Source organism: Microcebus murinus, chromosome 14 (genome assembly GCF_040939455.1).
Source record: "Microcebus murinus isolate Inina chromosome 14, M.murinus_Inina_mat1.0, whole genome shotgun sequence".
NCBI lineage: Eukaryota > Metazoa > Chordata > Mammalia > Primates > Cheirogaleidae > Microcebus > Microcebus murinus.
Window position 1 is genome coordinate 23,294,036 of NC_134117.1, and position 24,293 is coordinate 23,318,328.

General features: G+C 51.3%; 2 protein-coding genes across 2 annotated transcripts in view; one reads left to right on the forward strand and one right to left on the reverse strand.

Annotated features, from left to right (window-relative positions):
* The window catches only part of NEURL1 (neuralized E3 ubiquitin protein ligase 1), a 76,317-nt gene extending 61,697 nt beyond the window's left edge, over positions 1-14,620 (reverse strand). The window contains exon 1 of the mRNA XM_012770523.3: positions 14,486-14,620. Within this exon, the coding sequence (XP_012625977.1) occupies positions 14,486-14,570 (85 nt within the window). The 5' untranslated portion in view covers positions 14,571-14,620. The remainder of the gene's footprint in view (positions 1-14,485) is intronic.
* Positions 1-24,293, forward strand: part of ATP5MK (ATP synthase membrane subunit k) — a 173,020-nt gene that overhangs the window by 61,117 nt on the left and 87,610 nt on the right. The gene's annotated exons all lie outside the window — the stretch shown is intronic.

Consider the following 24,293-nt stretch of genomic DNA (forward strand, 5'->3'; position numbering starts at 1 on the left):
GTGACAGTGAGGGGCCCTGGAAATGTCCGGGAAATAAGGCCAAGACCACCTGCCTCAGCAGCTTCTAGGGCGTCTTGAGCAACACCCAGGAAGGAAGAGGCCAGAGGGCTCCACAAAGCTGAAAGCCCAGGACAAGCGTCATGGCACGTTTTCTGCCCAGCAGCTTTGGCTCTCTGAGGGAGAGACCCGCCCTGCAGGTGGTAGGAGCAGGAAAGGGGAGAGGGGCGTGGGGTGGTGGCCCAATATAGACACAGATGTCTCTCAGCCAGGTGCCAACCCAGCTGGGGGAGAGAGGACAAATTTTCTGCATCCAGTGGCTCGGCAGAGCACGAGGGAGACAGTCCAGCCCCTTCAGGTCACAGCTTACCACGTTTTCCCTACTGCCTGGCCCGAGAAGGGCTAGCCCATCAGGAGGGGGCTGTTGACCCAACCCGGCCCAGCTCCCGCCCGCCGCAGCCACATGCCAAGCCTCAGGGACCCAGATTTAACATGTCCCACTCAGTGTGCGCTCCCTTTCCCCAGGGGCCGCTCAGCACAAGTTAAGATCCGATTGGCACTAATTGGACCAAGCTGGCAGGGCCCGGGGCAGCCTGTGTGCTGTCCCTATGGATCTGACTCACCGAGCAATGGCCATTGGTGTCAGCAGAGCACACCATTAGTGGCATTTTAGGAGGCTCAAGTGGGCGTGGGTGGTGCTTTGTGAGTCAACATCGCTGTCTGACCAAACCTCGCAGCCGGAGACCCAGAGCTCACAAGTGACTTATCCACAGTCTCACATCCAGGCAAGGGCTGGAGCCCAGGCCTCTTAGATATCAGCTCAGGAGACTACTGAGCCCTTCCTCTGCTGATGGCCCCAGGAAGTCTCCACTAGAAGAGAGAGGAGGTTCTAGCTATTCCCTTCCTGCCAGGGCACAAGACCTCCACCCTAATAACCAAACCCCAAGCCCAAGAAGGGAACCTCAACCCACTCCTAGAATACGGAGCCCCAGATGGACTCTTAGCCTATATAAGACTCAACTGTAGCCATGAATCCTGGATCCTAAAATAGAAACCTACCCTCCAGGAATAGAACCCTCAACCTCAGCATGGAACTCAGACCCCCAAATTGGGATCCTCAGTATCAACCCAGAACCTTGCCAGCAGAAATGGCACCTTTCACCCACAATAGAACCTCATACCTCAGGAACTAAACCTTAGCACCAAACAGAAAACGTCCACCTTCAGAACAAGTCCTTAGGCTCAGCATGGTGGATCACACCTGTAATCCTAGCACTCTAGGAGGCCGAAGCAGAAGGATCGCTTGAGCTCAGGAGTTCAAGACCAGCCTGAGCAAGACAGAGATCCCATCTCTACAAAAAGTAGAAAAATTAGCCAGGCTCTGTGGCACATGCCTGTAGTCCCAGCCACTTAGGAGTCTGAGGCAGGAGGATCACTTGAGCCCAGGAATTTGAGGTTGCCATGATCTAGGCTGATGCCATGGCACTCTACTCAGGTCAACAGAGTGAGACTCTGTCTCAAAAAAAAAACACAAGTCCTGCATCTTTGGGAGATATCTCCTCAACAGCCAACCCTGGCTCTTCTTACATAGAAATGCACCACATAACAATGTTTTGGTCAACAACAAAGGGTGGTCCCATAATATTATAACAGAGCTAAAATATTCCTATTGCCTAGTGACAGTCATAGCCATCATAACATTGTAGCCCAATGCATTCCCATGTCTATGTCTACATACACAAAGACCATTGTGTTACAATTGCCTACAGTATTCATTACAGTAACATGCTGTATGCAGGTTTGTAGCCTAGGAGCAATGGGCTACACCAGATAGCTGGGAGCGTAGGAGGCTGTACCACCTAGGTTTGTGTAGGCACACTCTATGATGTTTGCACCACGATGAAATCACCTAACGATGCGTTTCTCAGAACATTCCCCATCGTTAAGTGATGCATGACTGTATTTTGTTTATTTCACACAACCTCAACCTGCGGATCAGACAAAGAAACCCAAGCTCCCTAAAATGGTTCCCTTCATATTTTACAGTGAAGGAAATGGGACTTCCTCATGCAAGCAGAGCCCTAACTTCCAGGAGGGCTGTCCTCGGATGCAGAAACCTCCAGGTGAGTGGCATTCAGGTCACTCGCAGCCCAGCCCAACCACCTCCCCCATCTCCTGGGCTCCACAGCAGAGTCTGGGAGTCTGGCTGGTCTCCGCAGCCACTCAGATCTGCAGCCCCAGCTGGGGGGGGGGGGGGGGGAACAACCCCTTCTGCACCTGTCCGGCACTGGCTAAACTCTCTCAGCCCCAAAAAGAGGGGGTGTCCTGCACAGGGCCTGAGCACAGGTGAGAGGTAAGGTCTGTGGCCCAGGCAGTGATGGGCACTCCATCGAGTCCAAGGTCTGCCTTGGTTCCTGGACACTGGAGGAGAGGCCAGTCTGCTCAGAGGCAGAAAGCGTTCCCAGATGGACCCTGAGGGCAACAGTCAGGAGTGGGTGTCACCCTAATGCTGATTCAAACGGGCCCCACTAGGAGGCCCAGGAAGGACCTGAAATATGACTTTCACAATGGCAGAGACAATCTGGGCCTCTCCTCTCCTCTGTGAAGTAGCTATGAATCCTAGTCATGGGAGGAGAGAGCTGGAGGGGACTGTTGACTTGCTATTCAAATGCACAGAACTGCCCCTGTGAGAAGTCCCCAAGCATGAGCTAGACAAACAAGCTGTTTCCCCTCTCTCCCTTTCCCACCTGCTGCCTCATTTCTAAGCCCACTTTTCCACATTGTTTTGCTACAGGGCCATCCATCCAGACCCCCCTGCTTGCCTCCCCGTGACAGTTTTATAATTTAGTAAGTACTGAGCCACAGGATGGGAGTCTGAGGCTTTGATCTCCACTCTGGGAAAGACAGATCGGCCCTGGCTTGTCCCGGCTGATTTATGGCCACCCTCCCGCTGGCTGGGAACTGGCACCCACAGGGAGGGGGAGCTACCTGAGAAGGCTGGCCAGGTCAGGACTGAAGGTCCCTGGTGCGAGGGCCAGCTGGAGCCAGGTGCACATTGCACCACAGGTGCTGCCTCCTCTGCCCTCCAGGGAGCTACAGGCAGAGGGACATTAATTATTGATGGTGTCCCAGCGGGTAGGGATAGAACCAACAGCTCAGGGCCAGCCCAGCCCTGCTCACCTGTCTCTCTTCCTAGCTCTAAACCCTCACGGTCTTGGCAGGAACACAGGTCCCAAGGGAGCGCCCCTACGTAGCATGCACACCCCCATGAAGTGCCCTGGGTGCCCCACGGACCACTGCTGCAGAAGTCTGGACTAGAGACTCACACGCAGCTCCTCAGCAGCTCCCTCTGCCGGATCTCCACTCCAAATCTGCAAGTCGACCTTCCAAGGTATCTCCCTAATCAGTCTACTTGCCTCCTGCTCATCGCCCTTCCCTGGCAGGAGACAGACCTCCCTCTCTGCCTAGAGGACTGCAGTGACCTCCTGCCTGGCCCTTCCTTTACCCCTCTCTGTTGCCCCGGGAGCTTCCTAGGACATCTAAGTGATCTTGTCACTCTTCTGTGATCAAGCCCTCGGACAGCAGGCTCCAAGCAGGCAGGCATCCACATCACATTTGGGGCCAGCATCTGTCCCCCTCAGGTGTCCCTCTGCAGTCAGCTTCTAGCAGCTCCTAAGAGCATCACGCTGCAAGGTCAGAGCCTTGAGGTCTTGTCACCGTCTGATCCAGTCCAGCTATATGGCCTTGGGCAAGTTTCTTCCCCACTCTAAAGGAGATAGGGACAAAACAATCTCTATGACACATTTGAGTTCTGATGTTTGAATCAGTGGCTATCAGCCCTTCCACCAGCCACTGAGCACATGCAGCCAGACCTCCCCTCGGGAAGAATGTGTTCAAAGGGACATTTGCTGGAAAGATCAGGCCAAGAAAAGGGAAAGAAAGCAGACATGGAGGAGAAGTAGGAGGAGGAGAGAGAAGAGGAGGAGGAGGGGCTCCAGGACCCTTCTGTCAGTGCGGGCTGATGTCTGAACTGGACAAGGCTGGGCCAAGAACACCTCAAGGGCAGAGACCACGCCCAGTACTCACTTCTCGATTCTCCACACCCAGTACCATGCCTGGCTCAGAGAAGGCACTAACACCAGAAATGAATCAGCCGGAACATCCTTGCAGCTTCACTCTACTCTGGTGGGGGCAAAGGGTCTCCTCCTCTCCCTCTGAGGGACACCTGGACACCCCTACCTGGACAGACACACCCTAGACTGGCCATGCCCTAGAGAACATCAGCCTCTCAGCAGATGCCAGGCAGAGTCTGGGACAAGCCCAGTGGGAAGGATGAGGGTGAAAGCTGGGAGCATGTGGAACTGCCACCATCCTACCATAGCCCCCTCCCCTGGCAAGGTTCTCCCTTTTTTGTCCCCACCTCAATCTCCAGAGCAGCCAGGACAGCATTCTAGGGCAACAGGGCCAAAGAAGGCCATCTAGATAAGTCAGCGGACATACTTCCTTCCCTATCTCCCTCATCCCAAGAAGGGTCCTCTTTCCTCCTTCTGCCCTGTCCCCACAAAGACAGTCTTTGTGACCAGGGATCAACTTCTGTGGACAGGAGTGAGAGGGGTGTGGGACACCTCCGAGAGGCAAGGAAGCAGCTTCTTAATGATTTTCTGCTGAAAGTTCCTTGGCCAGGATGGCTGGGATCACTCAGCCCCTCCGTCCTCAGCCAACCGTAAGCTCAGTCCTGAGCACAGGGTGCTGTGCTAGTCCCTCCCCTAGGAATACCCTTCACTGTGGCCCTCCACACCCAGCTCAAAGTTCTCAACTGAGGGTAGCACAGCCCCCCTAGGGTGCTTTCAAAGATACGGTAGTGTGAATTTTTTAATGTCATAAACAAGGGTGGCCAGTGGCATTTAATAGGCAGGGGCCAAGGTTGATAAATGAACAGTTCCACACCCAACATGCTAATGGCTGTCCCCCTGGGAACAGGAAGCCAACCCTACTCATTTGCAGGTCACTTCCCTAGAGAAATCTTCACTGACCTCCAGGACCAAGTCTAGTTCCCCTTTATAGTTCCCTAGTTTCTCTTTCACAGCCTTTTCCCAAATGTAACTGTTTGCAAAAGTAATTAAAGAAGCACTTCAGCAGAGTAGTTAAAAGAAGTAGGTTCTCCAGCCTCCAGGAGGTGCCACCTAACTACCCACCCCTTAAGTGTGGGCTGCCCATAGTGACTTCCTTCCAAAAAATGCAGTATGCAAAGGGAGGAAAGTGTAACTTTAATTGACAATGGAGAAACCTGACAAGCACTACTCAGCCAGGCACTCAAGGTCAACATCAACAGTGATGAGTCACGTTGACGGCAGGTGCAATTGATGACGTGATGAAAATGGCATTCTACGGTCTTTTTCTCCAAAACCTGTAACCAGGATCTAATCAAGAGAGGACATCAGACAAGTCCCAATACAGTGACGGTCTATAGAAAACTAACCAGTAATCCTCAAAACTGTCAAGGTCATCAAAAACAAGGAAAGTGTGAGAAACTGTTAACAACCAAGAGGAGCCTAAGAAAAGATAACAACGAAATATATAATGTGGTAATTAAAAACACAATGCGGTATTGTAAATAGGAATCCCAATACAGAAAAAGGACATTAGGGAAAACTGAGGAAGTCTGAATAAAATATGGACATCAATTTAATAACAATATATCAATACCGGTTCATTAATTGTCATAAATGTCTCATCCTAATGTAAGATGTTAATAATAGGGAAACTGGGTGTGAGGTCTATAGAAAATCTCTGTAGTAGTTTTGCACTAATCCTATTGTTCTAAAATTTAAAATATTATTTTTAAAAAAAGAATGGTAGCTCCAAAGTCAGAGATTTTGGTTAGAATCCCCCCAGCTCCACCTCATACCAGCCATGGGACCTTGGACAAGTTACTTAACCTCTCTAAGTCTCAGTTTATCCATCTGTAAATGGGCTAATAATTACTCACTCCACATGGTTATTGTAAATATGGAAGGAGAGGAGAGGTGTAAAGGGCTCGGCACAGGCTCTAGCACACAGAACGTGAGTATTAATAGCACTCGTCATCTCCAGACTCATGTTGCTCATGTGCCATTTTTGTTCCCGTCTGCTTTCCCACTGGAGGGTAAGCCCGTGGTGACAGCCCTGTCTATTTTGTATACCGCCATATCCTCAGGCCTGGGGGAGACTCTGGCTCAGGGCTGATGCTTAGCATGCATTTGTTAAATGTGGAATGAGCTCTCCCACCCACGTCTCACCCTCCCCATCAGTGGATCCCGAGAACCCCTACTGTCACCCCAGGTGAACTGCAGTCCCTAAGCCCGGCTCTGAGCCCTGCCTCCCCCTCAGAACTGTAGCTACAACAGGGAGAATGCCAGAGCCTCCCACCTGCCTCCCAGGGACTCCTGGCTATTCCCTCCTCCTCCCCCCTTAGCCCTTCTTTTCCCTGTGCCCTGTGCCCCCAGGCCCCACAGGCATCAGCACCTGCTCATTTCCTGAAGCCATCCTGGTAATGACCCCTGATAAGCATCTTTTTAATAAACCCCAGAGCTGGATCTGTCCTCCAGAAGCCATATTCTCCTCCCTCCCATCCCCTACCATCTCCTCCAACTTCCTAGGCTGGCCTGTTAGTGACTCTGGTCCAGCCAGGCAGCCCCATGGGGCCTCTGGGCTCTGGCTCGCTGGGGAGTGGCCAAAAGGCAGCCCAGGCTATTCCGTGAGCTGACCCTGCTCACAGGCCTGCTGGCTGGGGCGCCCAGCCCTGCTTGTGCCACCTGGACTGACGGATGGACGCTGGCCAGTTCACTCCCCTCCACCCCAGGCCGGTTTCCCAGGCGTTACCAAGGAGACCACGTGCCTCCTGCCCAGGGTTGCCAAAGCAACTGGCTCAGTGAGAAGCAGCCCCTCAGTCTCCAGCCCCTGGGTGTGCAGGTCCAGGAATGAGCCCATCACAGACTGATAGGAAACAGGCGGCCCTGGCCGGCCCTGGGTGGTGCCCACCTCCCGCCCCCCACTTTTCCTCCTTCTGTCACCACTTTTGCCCATCTGGCTTCCATCTTGGGCTTTGCGATTATAGAACCAATGCCCAGCCTTCAATGTGCACACCTGGGAAGTGGGCACATGCCATCTGCCAGGGACTGAATTTTATCCCCCCAAATTCATATGCTGAAGTCCTAACGCCCAATGCCGCTATATTTGAAGACAGGCCTTTAGGCGGTAATTAAGATTAAATGAGGTCATAGGGGTGGGCCCTGACCTGATAGGATTAGTGGCCTTGTAATAAGAGGAAGAGAGACAGATATCTCCCTCCCTCTCTCTCTCTCTCTCTCTCTCTCTCTCTCTCTCTCTCTCTCTCTCTCTCTCTCTCTCTCTCTCTCCATGCACACACCGAGGAGAGGCCACGTGAGGACACAGCAAGAAGGAGCCATCTGCAAGCCAGGAAGAGAGCCCTCACCAGAATCTGACCATGCTGGAGCTCTGACTTCCAGCCTCCAGAACTGAAAGAAAATAAACTCTTGTTGTTTAAGCCACCCAGTCCTGACATCCGAGTCCCTCCAAGACATGACCCTGGCCCATCTTCAAAGATTGTCCTGTTAACCTCCCCACGGGGGCCCCACATCCCTGGCAGGAGGGATGTTCACTGTCCCTGAACCCCGAGATTTCTGACTCCGTGCCTTTGCTGCCAGGCCACTCGCTTAGACACCCTTCTAGTTCCACCCCGAACCTCTGTCAACTCCCGGCTCTCCCCCTCTGAGGAGCCTCCTCCCACCTCCTCCAGAGTGCCAGGCAGGGCTGTTCTGAGGCCTCAAAGCCTCGACAGTTCTCAGAGTGCAAGGGTCGTGTTAAACATACAGGTTTGGGAACCCCATCCCCAATATATTCTGAGTCAGTGGGTCTGAACTGGGAGCTGGGAACCGGCAGTGTAGACACTTATCCAGCTGACTGTGGGCATACAAAAACCTCACTTTGAGAAATACTGACCCAAAGGAACAGCAAGTTCCTTCGAAAGTGTCTGAGGACCAGCTGATGGGTCTACATAGCTAAAAGCCCTGCAGGGAGGTGTAAGGGGCTGAGGGCTGGGAATTCCACACTAGCCCGGCCCTCTTGGTCCTCTGGTTTACCAAGTGAGGAAGCATCAAGACCCCATGATGTGCCCCTTCCCTCCTCCAGGTCTCTGTCCGGTGACTAGAAAATGGCTCCCCAGTCTCTTTCCCACAGTGGAAGGCGGAAGCCACCCAAGGCTGACTTCTGCGGGGGCAGGACAATATAGTGGTCACAATAATGAATTCTAAAGTCGGAGAGCCCTGGGTTTGAATCCCAGCTCCATCAGTTTCTACCTGCATGGTCCGCAGTAAGTTACTTAACCTCTCTGGGCCTCATTTTTCCCCATCTATAAAACTTTGACAACACTATCTCCCTTGCTAGGTTATCCAGAAGATATTAATGGAAATAATCCACATATAAATACTTGGCGCATAGTAACCACCCAACACATGGTAGATACTATAAATATTATTATGATGATTAACAAGACAGGGTTCACAGGTAAAACTGAACTGAAAACCAGGACTTGCAAGATGGGTACTCAGCATTCAAGCAGGGGCTGACTCAGCCAGCCTGTCTGAAGTCTCAGGGTGCTGAGGAAGCCACCAGGCACCCCTCAGGTCTGTCTGCTGCATTCCTGGGGGCGGAGAGCCGGATGAGCTCACCTAATCTACAGGCGTCATGGCAACCAAGGAAGAAGCCCAGACTATGGGAAGATCTGTGGGTTGGCCAAAGAATGGAGACCTTGAATATCCGATTATGGAAGTCCATAAGGGGCGGGGGTGTGATGAAATTAGTACCGTAGCAGGATCACTCTGGCAGTATCAAAGGAGGGACAGAGGCAGAGAGGCCAACCAGGAAAGCAGCTGTTGCAATATCTGGGATGAGGACTCAGATCAGGGAAGCAGCAGCAAGAATGTGAAGGCAGAAAAGTGGCTAGGACCCTGTCCAGGGAGGACCCATCCCCTAGCCCCACCCCTAGAGAGCAATGAAGAAGCTCAGTGTCTGAAACAAGTTCCCACGGCTCACTCTGGTCCACCTTAAGAATCAAGGCATTCAGCCAACCTTAGCCTCTCCTCCTCAGCCCCACAGGAGCCTCGGCCATTGTAGAAAAAAGACTGGATACAACAGGTGTCCGGCTGGTGTCACACCCAGCCAGAGCCAGAAGGGGACAGTCTCCCTTCAGCTGTCACAACCAGTGGCTTTGTGAAGTGCTCAATTCAAGAAGCACTACCTTTTGAAAGGGAGGTCCACGCCTAGGTATATACCCAGAGGAATTGAAAACAGGTGCTCAAACAAAAACTTATACACAAATGTTCATAGCAGCATTATTCATAAAAACCAAAAGGTAGAAACAACCCAATGTCCATCAACTGATGAATGGATAAACAAAATGTGGCATATTCACACAATGGAACATCATTCAACCATAAAAAGGAAAGAAGATACATGCTACAACATGAATAAACCTTGAAAACATTATGCTAAGAGAAGACAGACACAAATAACATATATTATTCCATTTACATGAAATGTCCAGAATAAGCAAATCCATAGAGACAGAGAGTAGATTAGTGGTTGCCAGGGACTTGGGGGAGGGGTAATGGGAGTAACTGCTTGATGGGCATGGGGGTTCCTTTTGGGGTGGTGAAATACTCTGGAATTAGATAAAGGTGGTGGTTGTACAACATTGTAAATGGACTAAATGCCACCAAAGCATATACTTTAAAATGGTTAAAATGGTGAGTTTTAGGTTAAGTAAATTCTATCACAATAAAAAAAAAAAGATGGGCAGTGGCCCATCGAATCCCCACCCGTTGGTGACTGCTGAGGCTGAGTAACTAGTTGCCTGTCCCTCAACACATAGTTCTGAGCAGGCAGGCACTGGGAAAGAGCTGGGGAAGGAGGAAAATCTTCATTCTCTGTATCTTTCTCCGTGAAGCATGACCCCACTGCCCTAGTCACTCTGCCCCTCACTGCAAACACACCTTCACGCACCTGATCCCTTCCAAGCCTTTGCTTGTTCCCTCCATGTCCGGCTCAAATCCTTCCCTGATGCCTTTCTCTGATCCCTGCCCACACATCTGGATTTTCAACAATCTAACTGGCCGGGCGCAGTGGCTCATGCCTTTCATCCTAGCACTCTGGGAGGCCAAAGCAGGAGGATTGCTTGAGGTCAGGCGTTTAAGACCAGCCTGAGCAAGAGCGAGACCCCGTCTCTACTAAAAATAGAAAGAAATTAGCCAAGTGTGGTGGCACACACCTATAATCCCAGCTACTCGGGAGGCTGAGGCAGGAGGATTCCTTGAGCCCAGGAGTTTGAGGTTGCTATGAGCTAGGCTGACATCACGGCACTCTAGTCCAGGCAACAGAGTGAGACTGTCTCAAAAAAACAAACAACAACAACAACAAAAACCAGCCTAACCAAGCAAGTATTGGATTCCATTTGCTCTCTCAGCCTTGCTTTTTTTTTTTTTTTTTTTGAGACAGAGTCTCACTCTATTGCCTGGGCTAGAGTGCCGTGGCGTCAGCCTAGCTCACAGCAACCTCCAACTCCTGGGCTCAAGCAATCCTCCTGCCTCAGCCTCCCGAGTAGGTGGGACTACAGGCATGCACCACCATGCCCGGCTAATTTTTTATATATATTTTTAGTTGGCCAATTAATTTCTTTCTATTTTTAGTAGAGACGGGGGTCTCGCTCTTGCTCAGGCTGGTCTCGAACTCCTGACCTCAAAAAATCGGCCTGCCTTGGCCTCCCAGAGTGCCAGGATTATAGGCGTGAGCCACCACGCCCGGCCTCAGCCTTGCTTTTTGAATACATCTCCAGCCTGTGAGAGCCTACGGATGTTAAGAGCCCTCACCCCTGAGCCAGGCTCCCAGGAGCTCCTTGGGTACTGCCTGTTGGTCCTAAGCCCAGAGCTATACCATGGGCCTCTCCCCTGGACACTCCTAGACCAACACTGTCCAGAAGCTGGTGGAAATGACCAGCAGTGGAGTGCGGTCAGTGTGTCTCCAGGAAGAAGACCAAAGTCTACCACCCAAGAGGTGGTGGTCCAGTGCTATCTCATGTCAGCCTAACAGCCAGACAAATCTTTGATCACCAATCAGTCCCGGCATGACTAGTACACAAAATCCCTTCCAGTTGTTTTAATTAAAATGGTGAGGAATCAAGAGGTGGCAATTATAGGAGAGGAAAAAAAATGAGACAGTTGTTCCACCTCCACCCCCAGAAAATTTCTGGATGGGTACTGATCAGAATTAGAAGTGCATTCTGGGTGAGTATAGAGCAATCCCCGCAGAACTGGGTGGGCGGGAAGAATCACAGCCTACCTGGGTCAATACCAATAAATGAGAATGGAATTCTGGATGGCCACTGAAATATCAGAGAAGATGCCTAGGTCAATGCTGATAGGAGGGAATGTGTAGTGAACATCAAACAACTGCAATATAAAGGTGATGGATCTATTAGAGCGGGCAAATGGGAACATGTCCCTAAAAGCCAGGCTAAGGAGGATCTGTGGACCCTTGATGAAGGACAGAGGGCACCAATAGGTAGCCTTCATGGACACACTCTATCCTTTATTTCTGGCTTGGAAGGGGCAGAATCAAAATTCCCATGGCCACCTTCCAGTAGGTGAGTGAATGGGGACCCCTTCTGCCTTCTGCCAAAGACCCTAGCCACAGAGATCTCAAGATCCCCACAGTCCCATTTAGATTTAAAAAGGTACAGGCCGGGCGCAGTGGCTCACGCCTGTAATCCTAGCACTCTGGGAGGCCGAGGCGGGCGGATTGCTCAAGGTCAGGAGTTCGAAACCAGCCTGAGCAAGAACGAGACCCCGTCTCTACTATAAATAGAAAAAAATTAATTGGCCAACTAATATATATAGAAAAAATTAGCCGGGCATGGTGGCGCATGGCTGTAGTCCCAGCTACTCAGGAGGCTGAGGCAGAGGATTGCTTGAGCCCAGGAGTTTGAGGTTGCTGTGAGCTAGGCTGATGCCACGGCACTCACTCTAGCCTGGGCAACAAGTGAGACTCTGTCTCAAAAAAAAAAAAAAAAAAAAAAGGCACAATTACTGGGGTCTCCTCTGGGTTTCCATAGAGTCCAGAATGGAGCAGAGCCTTCTCTAGGGGGCAGTCTGTGAGTACTAACACACACTAAGTCAACTCACCCGTCCCCAGCTAAGCCCAGCCCCTGAAGGCCTGAGCCCAGTTTTGCCACTTTAATTTGGACAAATCACTATCATTTTCCTTCATTCTTCTCCCTCATAAGGGACGAGGTTAAACTCAGTGATGTTCATAGGTTTCTCCACCATCGGGAATCAGTTTCCAATGCTCAGAAACAGTCTTTATACATGCTAACACTGAGAGTTTATTTCTGATTATAAAAATAATACTTGCTTATTGTAAAAATTTTAGAAAAGAACAAAACAAAAAAAAGAAAAGAAATTTCATATGGTCCCATTACCCAGAGGAAACCATTGTTAACCTTTTAGAAACTTTCCTTACTAGCTTTTTATTTGTTTTGTTTTTATTGGTGTTAGTTGGGTTTTGGGGGGGTTTTTTGTTCGTTTGTTTTTTGAGTCAGAGTCTTCCTCTGCCACGCAGGCTTAAGTGCAGGCTGAGTACAGTGGTGCAATTATAGTTCACTGCAGCCTCACACTCCTATGCTCAAGCAATCCTTTTGCCTCAGCCTCCCAAGTAGCTGGGACTACAGGTGCACACAACCATGACTGGATAATTTTTTTTTTAATTTTTGTTGTAGAAATGGGGTCTCTCTATGTTGCCTAGGCTGGTTTTGAACTCCTGGCCTCAGGCGATTCTCCTACCTTGGCCTTTCAAAATGCTGGGATTACACGCATGAGCCACCGCATAATTGTTTTAAACAAAGTTGGGATCATGCAGTCTTTATAATGTTGTATTCTGTCATTATATCATAAGCATTTTCTCAAGTCATCAAATATTCTTCAAAAATATAATTTTAATGACTGCATAGTACTCCATCAAGAGTATATACCACGATTACTGAGCATTTAAGTTGTTTTCCTACTATAAATAACACTGCCATGAACATCCTAGTCTAGTGCTATAAGTATTTGACTGTATCTCCATTTCCTTAGGATTAATTCTTATAGGTAGAATTACAAGGTCATCAAATTGATATTTTTTAAGGGTCTTGACATGTATTGTCATATTAATTTCCAGGAAAACACAACAAACCAGTTGATTTTCCTGACCCAAGTGGGAGCTAAAGTTCTAAAAGAGTTGGAATTAGAATGCAAGAGAGTGGTCCTCTCCCCTAGTCCTAACCATCCAACAAAAGAGGGGACAGGATTCCAAGTCAGAAAATATGGGTCCGCAGCCTAGCTTTGTCTCTCACTGGCTTTGGGAACCTGAAACAAGCCTTGGTTTTCCTCACCTGTAAAAGGGGTATGATTAACTCTGCTCTGCTAATGACCTAGAGCAACTGCCTGCTTCCTAAAAAGGTGTTTGTGAAAGTTCTGTGCAAGTGTTGATGTTTTGTGTTAAACTGTACTATTACCATTTCCTTCTAATACCCTGGGGGTCTGAGAAAATGAGGTGTTCTCTGTGAAAGTCCAAGGGCTTCCCATCAGAATGCCCAAGACAAGTGCCACTGGTTCTGAGGTGACAGAAATGCAGCTTCCTGAAGGGTCTGAGGACCCAGGGAGACCGAGCACTGTCTTCCAAAGGTCAGACACACAGCATGGAACTGCGAGACATGGGGCTGGGCTGAGGGCCACCCTGAGGGTGCTGGGTGGATCTGGGGACCGAGAGAGCAAAGACCCTCCATTTCAAGGCTTCCAGCCCCTCCTTTCTAGGGTTCTGACTGGATATCTGATCTTTGGGGAACTGGAAACCAAGGTGATCCAAGGGACTCAAAAACTGCAGAGGACCCCAGGAACCATCAGCTCTGACCCCTTCTTCCAGGCCGCTACAAGTCAGCCCTGGATGTCTAAGACCCTCTCACTGGAAATGCAACTAGTGCTTCCAGCCCGACCTCGCCAGCCCCGGGCGGTTGAAAAAGAGACCACGGCTCCTCGAGAGGCTCCGCTGGACGACCTGAGCTTCCCTCCACACTCCCTACTCCGCTGTCCACCCGGCAGATGTCCTTCCCCACCTCCTCATGCTCCTCGCCTAGCGTCAGGCCTGAGGGAACTCCAGTGACGTTTCGAGTGCTGGCAGGAAGAACTGCGCAGACCCCAGGAGCGCCATCCTGCTCGGTTTTCGCCACCACTGCCGGCAGCCCTCCACCCCCAGCCCACCTCCACGGCCAGATGTGCATCTCCAGTCTCCACAGAAGCATAACAGGTGGCATCGGCCGTCCTCCCCAACCACACCTCCCTGCCCCTCCACCTGCGCCCCAGCCCTCCAGCTGCGCCCGGCCGGCCGCGGCAAAGCCTACCTTTGAGGTTCTGGGAGTGGCCCCGCGGCGCCCGGCTCGGGTTTCCTCGGGGCAGAGAGGGGATACTGGAGAAGTTGTTACCCATGGCATCCGGCCCCAGGGGGTTCGGCGCGCGCGGGGGCCGGCGAGGCCGGGCGGCGGTCCTGTGTGCGGGGTGTGCGCGCGCCGGTGCGCGCCGCCAGGGGAGGGCCCTGCTGGGGCTGCGGCCGGGGGCGGGCGGGCAGCTGCTCTCCTCCCTGGCTGTGGGCTTCGCGGTCCTCGGCGGGTCCTGCCCGCCGCGGGTGTCCTCGCGCCAGCCGGCTACCTGCCTCCCATTCCCCGCTGCGGGGGCGGGGGCCGCGGGCGGGCCCCTGGGCCGGGGCCGGCGGCGCCCGGGGCTCCCCTCCTCCTCCGGCTGGCGCTCGGGCTCCGACTGGTGGTGGGCGGCGCGGCGGCGGCGGCGGCGGCGGCGCGCTCCCCCGGGGCCATAGAGTCAGGGCTCCAGGCGCTGGCGCTCAGCGGCTCTGCCTGCCCGGAGGCTCGGCGGCTCGGCGGCCCGCTCGGTCCCCGCCCGCGGGGACCGCCGCTGCGGTGACGTGCGTGGCGCCCTCCCGCCGGCGGGTCTGCATGGAGCAGGGCTCTGTGGAGAGCCGGCGCGCTGGGCGATGCCGCAGAGGCTGGTCTCCCCCGGCTGCCGCGCTCCTGCCCCCGCCGGGTCCCTCCCGCGACCGTCGCCCCCCGCCCCCGCCGTCGCCAGGATTCCCTCGCTCTGGTTGTTATGGTGACAGCTGCGCCGGTGAATGAGCGTCTTAGTGACACGCGCGCGCCCGCTCGGCCAGATGTGGCCCCGGGACGCGACGCGTTCTCCGCTGCCACCAAGTTCTTGGCAACGCGGGGGGGCCAGGCAAGGGTGGGGGTAAGGTAGCAGGCGAAGATTGGGGTTCCAGGGTTGGCCTCATTCCTCTCACCCAGCAGCGACACTTGGGCATGAAAACAAGAGGAACAGAACAGCGAGAACTCCCTGGACGCCAGGGGCGAGGCGAAATAGCTCTAATTCAGTTTCCCCAGCACCGGCTATGGGGCCTGGCGAAGAGTGAAAAGCTCAAGAAAAACCTCAATGAGCGAACGGGTGATTGAATAAAGGAATTGAGATTAGGGACCCCAGCACCTGACCTTCCTCTCCCAGTCAGATCTCAGGGGCCCTGGGACAAGCGCCGTCACTGGACAGATGGCAGTGCGGCCCTCTGGATGTGTACAACCCACAAGGCTGGGCCTCTGGTCAAGCCAGAGGAACAAATTTCAGGGACAAACCATCAGAGAACCACCAACTTTGAACTGAGTGGTTCTGTCAGCTATAAGGGCCCATGCATGGGTGGGTCATGCAGCCCTAGCAGTCAAAGAAGGCTTCCTGGAGCAAGGGGGCTTCAGAAAGTGCCAGTTCAAATGACTCTTCCATCAGTGTAGCTCAACACCGCTACCAAGGAGCCTGCAGGAAGGGAAAATGAAGTCATTCTCCTACGTGTACCTGGAGTATCTCTTCTCCTAGGCTATCCCAGGTAGAAGATGCTCCAAGGTCCCTCCCCCCTGCCCCAGAAAGTCAACCTTCCAGCTCCTCTAGGTCATCTCTAGCTCCCTGATCTGGCTTCAGCAACTCTGATCCAGGCAATGGGCACCTCCTCCATCCTCTTCTGGAAGGTTCTTCCCCTAAGTCTCCATGTGACAGCTTCTCATTATTCAGGGACAGTTCTTGTCTCTGTCTTCCCTAACCATCCCAACTGAAGAACCCCACCACTCTGGCACTTTCCATACTATTATTCTGTTTTATTTTCTTCATAACATTTATGTAGAATTAGTTTAAAAGTAGCCTTTCCCCTTGCTCATGTTCTGCCTTCCCCACTAGAACATAAGCTCTGTGAGGGGAAAGTGTGGGTCCATCACATCTGCCTTGGTGTCCCTAGCCCCTGAGAGAGTGCCTGGCACATGACAGAGGGAATCATTGCAGAATGGATGAATCTGCCTGCCTGCCTGCCTGCCAGCAAAACTCCACGAAGTCCCTTGGGAGTAGAGCCTTCTGGATCACCCTTCGTTCCCTCTCCTGCCCTCTACCCCACCCCATTCCAGGCCTCACACCCTTAGATGTCTGGGGCTCTAGGAGAGCTAGAAATATCTGTGGCAGCTGCTTTCTGGAGCCTGGAGGGAAAGACAGCCCCATCCCCAGCCTCTGGCCTCTCAGATGCCCGGGATCACGTGCCCAGCCAGCTGCAGATGGCCCCGCAGGTCAGGGACTGCTGTCTTATTTATGGGCAGTATCTTCCCAAGGCGCACTGGCAGCTGATGACTCAGGCGTCAGAAATCCGTGGGCTCTGAGCAGCATCACACTCACACATTTGCACACGCACCTCCACCCTGTCTCACACACTGACTTGTACACACGCACGCATCCACACCCACACTCATTTATATACTCCCTGAAACCTGCCGGAATGAAGTCACGGTGAGCATTGCCGGGACCAGGCCTTTTACAAGTCAGAACAAATATCAGGACTCTGTATAGATGAGACAGATTCCCCTTGAGTGTGTGTGAAGTGCGAGGTCCTGGCTGGGATTTGCAGATGGTGGCTGCAGGGAGGCTCGGGGCCCTTCCTAGTGCAGTCCCACCTCTCCCTCCTCCTGGAAAGAGCAGCCGAGGCGGGGCAGGGGGATGGGGGGTGGCAAGGCCCCAAAGGTAGAGGACCACGGGGATGTCACAGGCCCCACACGACCTAAGCCTGGGGCTGTGGGCAAAGCAGGGGAGAGATGGAGGAGGTCAGAGGAAAGGAGGGAAGTGAGGGCCTGAGTGCAGAGGCAGCGAAGGGATCTGCAGCCTGACCCCAGGGAGCCCCAAAGGAAGGTGAGAGGCATGAGGGACAAAGGCAGGGAACTGAGGGCAGCACAGAAATGTCCCCAGACCCAGGAGGGAGGGTGGAGGAGATGATGGGAGTATCAACAGGGCTGGGATCAGGATGAGGGGACACAGGCATCCTGGCACAAAATTGAAGGAGGTGCTGACTCTCAAGGTCGTGCATTTGCCCCAGTGCGAGAGTGACAGCCTCTGACATTTTGCACCCTAGGCCCCTGCCCTAGCCTCACCCTAGTTCTTTCTGAGAGCTCTGTACTGAGAGGGGGACACCACTGTTAAATGTCAACTCTGTCTATGGCCAGGCAGGGACCTAGAGGAGGTAGGACCCCCTTTGAGGGGTCTCATGCTTCAGAAACCGTTCTTGGCAGGGACTGTGGTTAGACCCAGTTCAGAGGGTCAGAGAAAGCCAGCACCCTCCCCTCCCTGGACTTTGGGCAGAACGCCAAGGCCTCTAAGCCATCCTTCACCACAGCAGCTGCCAGGAGACAGAGAGGCAGCCTTCATGTGGCCGTGGCCCCAGGGCCTTCCCAGCCCCATCCCGGAAGGGAGCAGGGAGAAGGAACCTGCCAGGTCGGTTCCTAAATGGATGGAGTCACTATCTTGGTGGCTTCAGTGGAAGCTATCAATACCCACAAGGTGGTGCCCAGCACCTGTCACTGTGGCGCCCCCCCCCCAACAGTGAGGATACTGGGTGTAGTATCTGAGGGATGGGTGTCAGTACACTTGTGGCCTTTTGTGTGCCGGGGTGGGCAGTGTGAGTGCTCATACAGGCATGTAGGACAGGGAGGACCTCAGGCAGGGACCTTCCCCATCCTCTCCTCTTCCTCCCTCCCAGGCCCTTCCTTCTCTGCTTCTCCCCACCCCTGTCTGCGCTGTCTGCTCTCCCTGCCTGGTTCACCTCCTCTACCCTTTCTTTCTCACTCTCCACAGCTCCCAGGTCAGGTCAAATCTTGAAGAGTCACCATGTTGATAACATAATAGAATATTTGATGGAGAGTCCACTTTCGTCCCTCCTTGAGCCCCCGCACACTGAGCCCAGAGCCAGCCACAGGGATGACCGCCACCATGCAAGCAAGAGTGGGGGTCATCTAGGCCAAGCCATGCCCCAACTAAACTTGAGACCACCCTAGTCAATAGCATGACCCCTCCCTCCCCATCAAGAAACCAATTTAGAATAGGAAATAGCTACAACCATCCCCAGCTGGGATAAGTGACACCCCTCCCATCCCCCAAGGCCCAGTCCATGGTTAATCGGGCTGTGAGAAACTTGGTGAGGGTCCTGCCTGAGCTGCAGGGGGTGCCTGGATGTGTTGAAGTGTGGATCCCAGAGTGCCTGCTACACAGTGATGCTCAATAAATATTTATTAAATCTATCAGTGAATCAAGACATGGATGGATTCACTTATCATTACAGCCACACGGCCAGCCCCAGAGGGCTTTGCTGGGACAAGCCTGTGTTGTCAGTCCCCTTCCCAATGGTACTTTCCCCACTAAGTTCCCTGAGGCCAGGCCCCTCTGAAGGACAGAAGTCTGTGCTACCCATGTTGGCATGGAATGTGCCCCACACTGCCTTGTTCGCAGGTACTTTGGGATTCAGCTTCACTCTTAGCCCAGTGACCATTTATTAGGCACCACATGTATGCCTGGCATTGAGTGAAGTGCAGTTTCCTTGCTGGCAGCATGGAGTAGCCTGTCCTATGCTTCAGGCCACTCCAGTCCCAGCTCCCCAACTCCCCAACTTGAGTTCAAAACTGAATACACAGTGGGTCTCACTAAATGCTGACTGCATAGCTGGGCAGTTGGCTCTGAGCTCCAAACCTTTCTGATCATGTACCCCTAGCAGTAATAAATATTTAAGCATGTACCTAATATTGTATATTTATTTATTTGTAATGTCTACATATGTACCACTGTATTCATATTGTGTATATTTTGAAACATACATTAAATAGAAAAATCAGATTTAAAAATGGATAAGCTGGGCAGGGTGGCTCACACCTGTAATCCCAGCACTTTAGGAGGCTGAAGCAGGAGGATCGCTTGAGGCCAGGAGTTCAAGACCAGCCTGGACACCATAGCAAGACCCTGTTTCTACAAAAACATTTTAAAATCAGCAGGGTGTGGTGGCTCACACCTGTAGCCCCAGCTACTCGGGAGGCTGAGGTGGGAGGATAGCTTGAGCCCAGGAGTTTGAGGTTACTGTTAGCTATAATAGTGTCACTACACTCCAGCCTGGGTGACAGAGTAAGATCCTGTCTCGAATTAATTAATAAAATAAAAGGATCATCTTGCCCTCCTCCTGGTGTACACACACTCTAAACTAGTAATCCTCAAATTCAAATGTCCATAGATTCAAATCATCTATGAGGGCTTAGGGAGAGGGTGGTTAAAATGCAAGTTCCCAGGCCCCACCTCCAGAGATTCTGATTCAGCAGAATCTGATACAGGTCGCTTACCGATCGCACGTTAGGAAACTGCTCTATATGATCACATTCCTAGTTGGGAGGATGAAGTTTAAAAAGGCCTGCAGGATTTCCCCAGGAACGTTGGACACCACACGGGACCAGGCTGCCACCCAAGGAGGGATAACCTCACTGGAAGGTGGCTGTACAGGGAGGGTGGTCCCCAGCCCCTTCCTCTGCTCCACAGACTGGCCCTCTAGGAAGTGGCCCCTGGATCCAGGATCAATTGTAAGATCTTTACAGACCCTGAGCCCATCAGGTCAAATTTATAAAAATATCCTGCATTAAACATAATTTTCTTGCATTAAAATTTTGAAAGGATTTTTAAAATTTTCACTTTGAAATCACTGGACAAGGAACTTGAATTTACAACTAGTTTTATTTCTTTTCTTTACCTTACTTTTTTTTGAGACAGGGTCTCACTCTGTTGCCTTGGCTAGAGTGCAGTGGTGTCATCATAGCTGGTTTCATTTCTAAGCAATTATGCATGTGTCAGATTTCTTGCCAAGTGAGAAAAACTATGTCTTCAAATAGAATGAAATCTTTATGAGTACTATATTTAACAATTAATGACATTGATACAACACAGGCATTTAAGTGAACATTTATTAATTTTTATTTTGAAGTGTTCCTTTCAAAATTTGGAGGCAGTAATGTTTTTTCTGGTCTCAAGCAGACCCTTTTAAAGCCTGAAGACTTAAGTACTGGGCCTACAAGGCCCTTGGAAAAAACCCAGGCCTGAGGCCAAGCATTCCCCAAGTTACATCTCGAACATCAAAGGTTGCATCAAAGGACAGACAGAGATCCCTGTAGGGAACAGAAAGGAAAATGCCCAGTGCCAGAAAAAGGACAGCATGCCCCTGTCTGGAATCTTGTGTACTGACTTCCAAGTCCAGTGTCTATTGGCCCATCCTAGGGCCACTTGCTCAGACAACTGTGACAGGTGACATTTATGAAGCACTTACTCATATGTACCAGGCCTTGCTCTGAGCACTTCCCATGTGTCAGTTCGTTTAAGACTAGAAACAACCCTGTGAGGAAGGTATTATTATTGCCATTGTTGTTATTACTGTTATTATTATTGTTCCCACATTACAAGTGCAAATCACAAGACTCAGGGAAGCTAAGTCACTTGCCCAGGACACTGTACCTAGCGCTGAGGCACAGTCCTGGGATGGTCCGAGTCCAGCTGCCGTGCTGCTGTGCTCAGGCCAGGATGGGGTTCCTCTGAGTCCCAGCCTGAGGGAGACACCTGTCACAAGGGAGATCTCCTCACTGAGTTCCTGCACCAGCCTTTTCCTGCTTGAGTGACACTTAGGACTCCTGGTGGCTTCAGCTCAGCTCTCGGGAAGTCAGCAAGGGAGCAAACAAGCTGCCAATGAACAGAAAATAAATTTAAAATAAAACTAAAGTAGTGGGTTATCAGAACTTATTAACGTTAGTGTCACTAAAGTTGGTATTCAACCCCCCAGTGTTAAATTTGACTGGCTTAAAAATAAATAAATAAAACTAAAAGAAAGATGCTCAAAATGGTTGCAACACTCCAACAACCCTTTTTCTCTCATGGATGTTTTAAATGGTCTTCACTTGGCAGGAACGCCTTTCCAAGAATGTTTCGAAGACCAGAGAGTCATAAAGGAAAAGTATGATAAATATGACCCCATAAAAACGTAAAACTCCTCCGTGGCAACACTTGAACGACAAATAGAAGTCAGGAGGCGCCTCTCTACTAAGCCGGTAGCCTTAAATCACACCGAGTGCCCTGCATCCCTGTGCCAGTTTCTCCAAGTGCTGCCGGTAGTGTGACATCTCACTTCTATCACATTTCCCCAGAGGGGTCCCAGAGGCACACTAAAGGCGACCCCCTGCCAAGGGAGTGCTGTCTTCCCAGCGAGGGTGGCTTGTAGGAAGGTTCCTCCAGGCAGAGAGAGCAGCCCTGTGAGCCCCATTCCCTCCTTCCCTTTCCCTCCCTGCCATTTCTCTGTCCAGCCACCACTAGGTAGCACTAGAACTCCACTGGAATCCCCTTTGTCCCTGGCAAACTTTGTGTGTTGGGGGGGGAGAGGTTAGCCCTCTTACCAATCAAAACACCTTTAAAATGTTTACTCGTTTCTCTTTTTCCCTTTCAAAATGTAAAGAGCTTTTTGGGGGAAAAGTGTACCCTTATAGCTTCCATTAGCTGCTTCAAAGTGAAGAAGACATGTCATGGTGGAAAGTAGCCCTTCCCTTGAGCCACTGAGACGGGACCCTCTGAGCACGTTCGGTTGACTGGGGTCACTTTCTCATCTTGCACCCTGAGATCGGATCTGCAGTCATGGTGACTGCAGCGAAGACCGCCACCCTGGCGGCGCACTGAGACCCCGCCCAGGACTGAGGCAGAGACTCCCCAAGTCGCCATCCTCTTCAGGGCGCTCCTGCTCACACTGAGGTGCCCTCTGGCTGCGTCTGTGGCTGTGTGGCCAGAGCTTGAGGGTGTGCGGTCAGCTACGAGGAGGCTTCCCCTGCGCACCCCACCACTCTCAGAGCTGGGACGCCCCACCGCCAGCCCAGGCCTCTCCCACAAGCACCCTCGGCATCTATTCGGCCAGCTGGGCCAGCTCAGAAGTCACTTCGTCTGTCTCACGAGTGTGTGAACGTAGGCAGGGGGGACAGGGGAGACCTGAAGTCACTCTGACTGTGGTGTGCGTGGGGAGTACAAGTGGACTTCAGAAAAACTACCCGGGTGGCCCTCTCCCCCCAGAGCAACCCACATGTTTTTGCCCCAAATCTCTGTATTTGGCCCAACATCTGGGGTCTAATGCCATCGTCACAGGGTCTCCAAGCCAGAAAACCAGCGCTCCCTTAGCAGCTTCTAGAAACAACTTCATTCCAGTTTGGTCAGAAAATCTACTTTTATAGCTTCTGAGACATGTTTTAAAAAAAGATAGAGAGAGAAGAGAAAATAATTTGATAAAACCCTGGCTTATTGGTCTCTTCTTCTTACAAAGCAGGAGTTAAAAATATATTATGAACCAGGAAAACAGTTCTATGCTCTGTCCTGTGAGCTGAAGCCCAAAAATTTAAGTGAGGAAGAAGAATGTTTGGGTTTGAACCTGATTATTTTATTTTGCATCAATGGTAATATTTTAACCCTAAATTTTAAAAGAACATTTATCGGCTGGGCGCGGGCTGCCTGGTGGTTCACTGGGGGACAGTCAGAACCGCGGGAAGGGCACCCTAAGGGAGAGGGGGACGCCAGGCTCTGTGGCAGGGGAAAGTAACTCGCTGCCCTTCGTTGTCAGCCAGGGACGAGGACACAGGCACGCTCCCACCCGTCTGCCCACGATCACTCGGCGGCGACCATGTCTGTGGCCTGCGGGCCACCTACCACTGGCTCCTAGACAAAGTGGAGCTGTTGCTGCCCGAAAAATTGAGGCCGTTGTACAACCACCCAGCAGGTCCCAGACCAGTTTTTTTCTGGGCTCCAGTTATGAAATGGGGGTTGGTGTGTGCTAGATTGGCTGACATGGCCAGACCTGCAGAAAAACTCAGCACAGCTCAATCTGCTGTTTTAATGGCTACAGGGTTTATTTGGTCAAGATATTCACTTGTAATTATTCCAAAAAATTGGAGTCTGTTTGCTGTTAATTTCTTTGTGGGGACAGCAGGAGCCTCTCAGCTTTTTCGAATTTGGAGATATAACCAAGAACTAAAAGCTAAAGCAGGCCCGGCGCAGTGGCTCACGCCTATAATCCTAGCACTTTGGGAGGCCGAGGCGGGCGAATTGCTCAAGGTCAGGAGTTCGAAAGCAGCCTGAGCGAGACCCTGTCTCTACCAAAAATAGAAATAAATTAATTTACTAACTAAAAATATATATCCAAAAAATTAGCCGGGCATGGTGGCGCATGCCTGTAGTCCCAGCTACTCGGGAGGCTGAGGCAGGAGGATCTCTGAGCCCCAGAGATTGAGGTTGCTGTGAGCCAGGCTGACGCCACGGCACTCACTCTAGCCTGGGCAACAAAGTGAGACTCTGTCTCAAAAATAAAAAAAAAATAAAAGCTAAAGCAAATAATTGAAAGAGTTCCTGATGTCCTGAACACTCTAGATGTGAGCATAACCACTGGAACCTAGTTTATTGTTTGATTCTAGATAAGGCAATGTTAACTGGGCTGACACTTAGAAGACACGAAAAAATCTGTGCCTGATTCAACAGTTAAATAAAGCCAACTTAAAAAAAAATAACATTTATCTATTTACATATGGAAACATATTTAAAAATCCATAAACTTACTGCCCCGATAACCTTTGTTAATCTTTTAAAAATAAAAGTCATATATACACATTGTTTAAAAAGCTAAACAGCACAGAAAGCTATAAAATGGAAAGAAAGTAAGTCTCCCCTCCTGACCACCCAATGGAAATAATTGTCCATATTTTTTGTGTATCTTTCTAGCAAAAAGGGTATGCACAATACCAAAGTTTTTGAATA